Here is a 9,039-nt window from a genome sequence, read left to right as displayed (position 1 = left end):
ACTTAGAAAAAGACAACACGGATTTGTGTCCCCATAAAATGCACACGACTCTGGTGGGACTCGAACCACAACCCTTTGGAAGCGTCACTCTCAAGTGCCCCTGACTAGAAGCTCGAAACGCGCTATCCACCTTGCGCCACAGCACCAGCTGCGTCTCAAACATACCACTCCACAACAGTAATGCAGCCAGAAATACCCTCCCCAAAAGGACAGGGATCAACTGCCCTTCAAGTAGGAGACAGTAACGGCCAGAGAAAACCCAAATCACACAACTTGACCACTTTAGTGGATTATGGATGTTAATCCACATTACAAAAAGAAAACTTTAGATACTGGTATGCACTCTGATTTCCTACACAAATCTGTCTAGTACTGTACATTGTCTTTTCATTATAAACAGACTCCTTTAGATACTGGCTTGATTTCCTCCTTGACATCTGTTTAAATGGTGCCTTTAATATGGTTGCGTTTACTGCGTGTACAAGTAAAGTTGATATGACACAACTTTGTAAGTGTGTATTGTGTGAAAGCGGAAAGTTTGTGAGTCTGAATATCTAGAGAAAATGGCTCTGTGGCGCAATGGATAGCGCATTGGACTTCTAGTCAAACACTTGAGATGTCATTCAAAGGTTGTGGGTTCGAGTCCCACCAGAGTCACTGCTTCATATTGTTCTTAAATGTGACCACGAGCAGATTTTGCTCAGTCACATTGTGCTGGTATATTTAGGTACTTAACTGGCTCTGTGGTGCATAGGAATTCTGGTGAAAACGTTTAAGATGTGAGTTTACATCCGAGTTGCTGTTTCACACATTGGATCTCCTTCAACAACCACTTTTACTTCTGGTGTGCACTTCAAAACCCTTCTTAGAATTTGATGACACAACACTTTTGATTAATAACCTATTTATGTTTTTAAAAAGCATATACAAAAAGTCTTTAACTACACTGCGCGTGTTGTGTGTCTGAGTATGCGTATATGAGTTAAGTACATACATACTTGCCACATACGTAAAATATTCAAGAGAAACATAACTGATTGTGTAAGTGTGTGTTTGTGCAAGTGTGTGTTTGTGTAAGTGTTTGTGTTACCTCAGACAGTTTCTGACACATGTTGTCCTCCCAGCCATCTTCAGGAGGCATTTCTGGGAAAAAAACCCAGTCTGCACCACAAGCCAGGGCACTGACCAAGGCCAGGTATCTGCATATACACACACACATATTTTTAAAAAAAATTGTATTCTTTGCTTCCCTGTAACAGATATTTGTTACCAAATATTTCATCCACACTGCCTGTAAAAATTTGAAAATGGATCTTAGATTTGAGTTGTTATATTCAAACTGTTGTCTGCCTACATTTTGGTTTGTTTGGTTTAAGACTGTGTGTCTGCTGTAGCATATTTAATTTAAAAATACATATTACATGTACTGTACAAACATGTTCTTATTAGAGAAAATACTGACACACTTGGGTATCAAGATATAATGTTTTCTGATATTGTACCGATTCTCAAAAAAACTTTTTATTAAAAACTGACATGCAAAGATCTGTGGCAGTGGTTATTTTGTGTTTTGTTTAAACCCCCAACTGTTAGACAGCAGTGTTGTAAATAGGAACTGAGTGCTATGATGCTGGATGTTACAGGGACTTTGTTAAATACAAATGAAGATCCCACTGTTCTGGTTGCATAAAAAAATACACTCAGATTTTATGCCTATGGTGGTGTGTTCTTTATAATATATTTTCATAAAATTGAAGTGCCTACCCGCAGTGCCTGCCCATGACCTCCAGCACAAATGTCCTCTGGTGGCTGGAAGAAACAGTGAAAAACAAAAAGAATGTCAGAAACAAGAAAAAGTACTTATCAGTTAAACCCAGTGGACTGATCTGTCGAAACAGGTCAGTGCAGGACAAATGACAAAGACACGCTCGCTGGGTGAAGCTTTCACTCTCAACTTTAACCATTTCTAGAAAGGACATGTCTTTGAGGTTTGGACTCTGATGGTAACAAATGGATGTAAAAGTAAAAGTTATCTTGGTTAACTAGCTAACCTACTGTAGTTGTTGTTTTTTTTTTCTTATCATGTCTTATTTTCTTGTCACTTCTTGTCTTAACGTCTTTTATGCCAAGCCTTGTATTATCTAGTCTCCTTGTGTCTTCTCGAGTTCCTTTTTTGTTTGTCTCTTCTCATCTGTTCACCTCTGAGCGGTGGTCATGATGGCGTCCACCACCTCGATGATCCTGTGCAGGGCAGAGTCAGTGCCGATTGTCATGTCGGTGCCGCAGAAGTCATTGTCGATAGAGCCGACCATGCCAACGATGTGGAGCACCGAGTTAGTGCGGGCTGCTTCCTCATTGATCAGACCTGAAAAAAACACGAGAGGGAGGGAGATGAAGTCTCTTTACACCTGTAAAGCCAGAGTAAAAAGCCCTGCAGCGGGCAATCACCTTGCTGGATGAGCTCATCCAACAGGCCGCTCCACTCCTCTCTGAACAGGTTGGCTCCAGTCAGGCTGCCGTCTCCACCAATCACACACAGGTTGGTGATGCCGCGCTCCACAAGGTTGTGTGCGGCTTTCAAGCGGCCCTCGTGGGTACGAAACTCTTTACAGCGGGCGCTGCCGATGACTGTGCCACCCTGAAGGAAACATAAATTACAATCTAAGATCACATTATTCTATACTTGTGAAAAAATACTTTGTTGAAACCGTTAGCATACTTAAGATCATTACAAGTCTTTTATACTGATTCTTACAGCAGCTAAACAGTCAAAAATAGAAGAAAAATTTTTCGGAGGGTAATATTATTACTGAAATGTATTAGTAATTAGTTACACTGAAGATACTAATATTATTACTAGTATTGAGTTAGCGCCCAGAACTGATTGTTATCATGAAAAAGTATAAAAATGTTACAATATACCAGTATATATTATAATATTGCTGGTCTACAAGCTGTTTTTTCACAGTTGCACTGGATGTAATTCACTTAAGACAATGAGAGTCTGACTATGACAAACGGTGAAAAGATCTAATTCAATCACAGACTCATGTGGCTGGAATCTAAAGGCTGTGTTGAGTCACTTCCAATGATGATCAGACACAGCAGATATTGACACAGCACTGCTGCTCCTCGGTCAGAAAGCATTTACAAATAGCATTTCATGGTGCTAAAATCTACAGCTGCAACAATAACACAGGATAAAGTCTTTTAATGATAGCTGAATTTGAGAGTTTTGTTGTTTACGGCACAGAAGAGGAAACATGGACAGTTTTATTTCAGTATGTGTGACCTGAAACCGCAGCAGAAAGCTCCACTCACCACTTGCAACATGCTGGAGACACTTTCCCATGTTGCCTCCTTGATATTGTCTCCACCGTCCACCATCCCCTGGTACCCCTGAGAGGAGACACAAGTAAAAAAAAATGTTCAGTGGATCATTTATGACATCTACATAACCAGTAATTGTGACTATGGGTCACTTAAGTCTCATCCTCAGTGATTATGTCTAAGGCTGCCGCTACCTGCAGTTTTATTATCAATAAATCTGTCAACTTATTTTCAATAATTAATGATTTAGTGTATAAAATGTACACAATCACAATTCCCAGAGACACAAAAACCAAATATATATTTAGTTTACTATCACATAAGACAATAAAAAAAATCATTCACTTAATAATCAAGCATTAAAATTGCTTCAGTTTGGTTGCTGATAACTAATTACAATTAGATTATTATTACCGGTTGGTTTCAGCACTAAATATGTTACAATATGCTTTTTCGGTTCCACTGTTTTTTTTACTTGCAGTGTATCCAAACCATCAGCCACAGCACAAACCAAAATAAAGGCATCGTGGCACTCAGCTGTCATTACTCACAGCCCAGTGGTTATTCGAGGCTGATGAGGATGACAGTGCAGACAGTGAAGGATGAAGCCTGCCCCTGGTAATCCAATTATACCCACACTGAGAGCAGATAGTCTCTATCCGCCCCTGTCACTGCCATCAGTGGCGTCATGTCCATTCAAACCGCAAATATCTCCTCAAACGTTCAATATCGAGCAACTCTGAGATGTTCAGGAGCCAGGGATTTACTGTTGCTCTTCTTTTCTGACATCAAATCATTGTAATCCTTAAGTAGTGTAACCAAAGAGTATTTTATTCTATATTAAAGGTTTTTATCACCATGCATTGGTGTAAAGCAAAATGGTCATGCATTGAAGTGAAAGACTATAATTAGTTGGCTTTATCTTAAATATATGCATTTGAAATTTCATTTCCTTTTAACAAGTCAGTGTTAACCATCATATGATTTGTGTTATACATACAGTATCCATGTGAATGCTGCAAATATTTGCCTAACTAGCAGCAGGTTATAAATTTAGATGGGCCCTATGGGGAGTGTAAATAGTCTCAGCAATGAGCAGGAAGTACCATTTCTCTGTGGGGACAGTGAATAAAACAACCAGCGGAAAACATGGCCAAGAGTCCAAAATGTATATCCAATAAGGGTGAAAAAGGTTAAGACACTGCCTTCAATTCCATTTAAAGGAGATATCAACAACCGAGACCCCTTTTCTGCAAGTGACAAAGCAGTGTGATATTCCTAACAATAAAATACTGTATTACCAAAAGCACCCAGAGCAATAAATGGCAGCTTATGCTGACGATGGGTATAGCACTGTAGACTGCCTTTGAAGGAGGAGAAGACACTTTTCAGATGCACTTAATAATCCAGCCACTTAAATTCACCTACAACCTCCATTTGGTGGCTAACCATGTTGAATGGCGTTTAACAATCACTCCTCATCTGTTTTAATCGGACCGCTGGCTGTAAAACATGCTTATGACAGCTAGTTTAAGATTTAATTATTTCATTTTTAGGACGACGGCACCTCTTATACCCCTGTCTGCCTTCTTCTTAGTAAACCTAAAATGAAATATCTTCTGTGATTGGTGAATTTACACTCCTATTTACATGTTTATAACCCTGTATTTATACCCATTGATATAAGTGGACAAAGCAGTGAAAAACGCAAATAGGCAGACAGGTGAAACAATAATTAAATAAGCAATTTGAATAGCTTGTTTAGGTGTTATTTTAATTTTAACATATGTGACACTTTATTAAACTTAACTGGACTTAACTTTTTAAGGTCAAATCCACTGAATGCACGACTCTGTTACTAAACAAATGTGGGACAATATCAGGTATTTTTGTCAAAGACAGTCACAGCCCAGGTTGTCAGTACTAATGTGTCTCAGTGAGTGTGACAGACACTGCAGACTGCAGCCAGAGGCCATGTCTGGAGCCGGAACCATGAGTCGTGCCTCACCTCGTGGATGAAGTAGACCTTTGCTCCCACGTAGATGCCCATTCGGACGACGGCCCGGACCGCCGCATTCATACCTGCAAAAGGACAGAGGAGGGTTAGCAGTTGTCATGGAAACAATAAGAAATGGATGGAAACGGATAAACTAAGAATGCATTTACTGCAGGTCTCAGCACCAAGCACTGTAGCAGACAACCTGAGAAGGCACAAATAACTGATATTAGTGTGCATCCAAACGTCCAGTGAACTTCAAACTGATCTTCAAAATGTTCTTTAAAAAGTGAAGAAAAGTTAATTCAGGAGTATTTGTGATACATTAGAAAACAATTTAAAAAAGCTGTTTCTGCTCATTAAAACATCACGTGTTTAATCGACCTTAAATGCAATGCCTGGCAACAGTTTGACCTTTATGACCTTTCTGGCTGTCATGGTGGATATTTCACATCTACATCTACAGCCTGTGACATGAGACTAGAAAGCTCAGCTCACTTTTTACTATATCTGTAATAAAGGTTTCATCTAATGCATGCATAAAAACATTTAAGCGTTTTGAAGGAAAGATTGGCGACGCATCCTTCTTAAACTCAATTTTGGTTATATCACCATTTAATAAGGTCAAAACTGACAGAAAGAGAGAGAGAGAGAGAGAGAGAGAGAGATAATATAGTCAACAGAATAACAGCACAGACAGAGAGCAGCAGAAGCCAGACAGACCCGCAGACAACAGGAGAGGTAAAGAGGTCAAAAGAGAGAGAGAGACAGAGAGAGGGAACCTCGAGGATCTTGTGCCGAAATACAAAAGCGTCTGTCGGAGCACTTACTGGAATTAGAAAGAGGACAGACCATAAATCTGAGACAGTCTGTGAATCAACACATTGACTGTACAGTTTTTGTTTGATTGTACTGACTGATTAAAAGACGTATTTGATGTCTGGGCTCAGAGATGTATCTTGTTGCAGCATCCTGCATGCAGACTGAGAGCTGTGATAAAACTTTAATGAGCCTGATGGAGAAATTGGGTGTGGAAGCACAAAAGAAATTGTCCATCATTAGTTCCCAAAGCCGAAGGTGACGTTCCCAAATTGCTATTTCTGCCAAAGACCTATACTTCAAGCATCCTAAAGGCTCACTGGGAATCATCCTGCTCATTACAAAGACTTCTGTTGTATGATGCATGCTGATATGCAACGATGGCTTTTATAAGGCAGGAGGCAGATCTTTCTGAGCCCATTCCCCGGATGAGTCCAAGCACTGAGCACAGCAGGCACAAGCTGCCCCTCACAGCCGACAGAGCTCTCTCGGCCAAATATCCTCCCACGCCACATGCTTTTAACAACCCGGCCCGTTCACCGGCCCCTGTCTGCAGAGTGGGCATGGGATGTGACGACTCCTGTTCAGACGGACAGCTGCAAAACGTAGCCCCCCTCATTCATTTCAACACAAAAAACTAAGTGGAGTAGGATTTTCACCTAAAATTGTCAGTAATTATCAACAGTCAAAAGACTGAAAACATATTTTTTAATATAAAATGTAATAAAATAAATAAAAATACCATTTCTCCAAAAAGAAGCTCAGTATTATCCTGCTCTCTCTTACCTCAAAGAATTAAACAAACAGTCCATTTCCATAACTACTGCTTCCTTGAGGCTTCAGTTGTAACATTCAGATGCAGGTTACATGCAGTCTGATGCACAGTGGGGAGCTTGCCCCGCAGTAGAAACACAGTATTCCAGCCTGGATGTGCTTCCAGGCAGCGGTGTACATTAACATGGGCTGATGGGATGAGCTAGTGTTGCTAAGAGACCAGGTCAGCGCTGATTGGTTGGCGGGGATCCGTGCAAACGTGTGAAATGTGTTTTAATGATTTTTAACAAAAAGGAATGCAACAAATAAATTAGGTGATTCAAACACAACCACACAAATGCCTCTCATGTCTGTGTGTGTCCCAGCTGAGCTCTCGCTATAACAAACTGCTGTGAGTATTTCCCTCCGGCTGGCTGCAGTGACTAAACATCTCCACTTTGGTGTGTGTGTGTGTGTGTGTATTTTCTCCCCAGAGTTATAGGAACATTTTGTGCAAGGTTAATATTGGTGTTCCTATGGCAACAGAAAGTCATGTAAAGTTTGTTGAAATTAAAGAAGGTTGTAAAAGTTTTTGATGAATCAGAAATCACAGGCAGTCGTGGCAAAATTTGACTCGACACCTTGAAAAGTTTTTGAAAAGTCAGAGCCTATCGAAGAGTCTGGATCAGACAGATTGTAAATGAATTATAGATTATAGAATGGGACAGATCTAAGTGAGTCAAAGAAGGTGAACTGAACCAATACCTGTCCCTTATCGTCATAGAGAGGATGGATGTGTAATTCATGAAACAGGGAACCTTTGTCTCTTAATGTCAAACTATATGGACATTTAGCTGTTTATTATATTGTAATGTCTATTAAAAGTGAAATCAACTGTTCTTAATCAGATTCATGCAAGCACAGATCTATATTCAGTGTATGAACTTATGCACGTGGACTCATTTTGTGTGTGGTAACAGATTTATACGACTATCAGCTCTTAAGTGTCTCAGTTACTGCAGAGAGTGACAGCTTACACTATACAGAAAGATGACCAATCAGGTGAAGAACAGCCTTTCTTTTCAGCTTCTAAAGAATGCCAAGGGGGTGACGACTAGACAGTGAGTCACAAGAACAAAAGCCAGAACCTCAACAATCCCTGTACCACTTATTGTATTATTTTAGATAGGCATCTTTAACACTGTGCATCCTTCTCCCGCTAACAGCACCGCTCTGCTTCAATCAAACCTCAGATGCTCCCAGGATGAGAAACACACTGTTACACATTGTTACTACACAGGCTGGGACTGTGATATGGGGCGCTACCATACTCTGCAGTGAGACTGAGAAACAACATGAACAACACTTCAATAACAGCCTATAGGCGCACAGCGTTATGTAACAGCCTGTAATCCAACAATGGCCGAGTGCAATAGATAAACCATAGAAGGACGATGTGTGTCAGAGTAAAAATACATGTACTGATGATATTTTAGGAACATATTATGAGCACTAAAGGTCCCACAAATAACCATATAGTGAGATTAGATTAGTATCAGAGCACCGAAGGTATTTTTATTTCTCCTATAATGACAATTTAAAACAATAACAATCTCACTTTAAAGGACAGAATGTGTATTTAATGCATTAATGTCCTTTTCCTTCTGTTCCCCACCACATCACTGCATACTCGCTGTTCCTCACGTAGGCTGCACAACCCTGCGTGACAGGATGAGGTAAAGCAGCCCGCACACAAACCGGAAGTCCACAAAGTCTGCCTTCAAAATTAAAGCACTGCGGCGCAAACTGAGACATGTGAGCTTTACTGTGAAAGGTTGAGTCATGAGTGAGGGGTTTTCAGTCTGGCTACGTTGACACTGGTCCTCTCACGACTCATCCTCCCTGATGCATACACGTGTTTTTACTCGTCTTCTGTCGTATTCTTTCTCCTGGAAGTTGATTTGATCACTGTTACTTCACTTTGTACTACTTTATTATTTCTAATCCAAACGCACTTTTAAAGTGCTGCACAGACAATTACAGCTCCAATGCAATTACTATTACCTTTAGTGCTGGAATGTGGTTGAAATAATGTAAAGTTAACAACATATTTATAAATCAACTTTAAAATCCTAACAAAA

The 9,039-nt window shown here is 40.1% G+C and overlaps 1 protein-coding gene and 1 non-coding gene across 5 annotated transcripts in view; one reads left to right on the top strand and one right to left on the bottom strand.

Moving 5' to 3' along the window:
- The window catches only part of LOC118335056 (ATP-dependent 6-phosphofructokinase, platelet type-like), a 29,467-nt gene that overhangs the window by 19,292 nt on the left and 1,136 nt on the right, over positions 1–9,039 (bottom strand). For all 4 annotated transcript variants that reach the window (XM_035671240.1, XM_035671238.1, XM_035671239.1 and 1 more), the window contains exons 2-7: positions 5,339–5,412; positions 3,322–3,399; positions 2,449–2,638; positions 2,200–2,365; positions 1,765–1,809; positions 1,091–1,199 (exon numbers count right to left, since the gene is read on the bottom strand). In XM_035671240.1, coding sequence (XP_035527133.1) covers positions 1,091–1,199; positions 1,765–1,809; positions 2,200–2,365; positions 2,449–2,638; positions 3,322–3,399; positions 5,339–5,412 — 662 coding nt within the window. The remainder of the gene's footprint in view (positions 1–1,090; positions 1,200–1,764; positions 1,810–2,199; positions 2,366–2,448; positions 2,639–3,321; positions 3,400–5,338; positions 5,413–9,039) is intronic.
- Positions 566–657, top strand: trnar-ucu. The gene is given in 2 exon segments: positions 566–602; positions 622–657. It is a non-coding gene; the product is annotated as a tRNA-Arg (tRNA).

The sequence above is a fragment of the Morone saxatilis genome, unplaced genomic scaffold, assembly GCF_004916995.1.
Source record: "Morone saxatilis isolate NCDOM2014 unplaced genomic scaffold, NCSU_SB_2.0 Contig23, whole genome shotgun sequence".
NCBI classification, from domain to species: domain Eukaryota; kingdom Metazoa; phylum Chordata; class Actinopteri; family Moronidae; genus Morone; species Morone saxatilis.
Note: the sequence above shows the minus strand (reverse complement) of the source record. Positions and strands in the feature narration are given on the sequence as shown.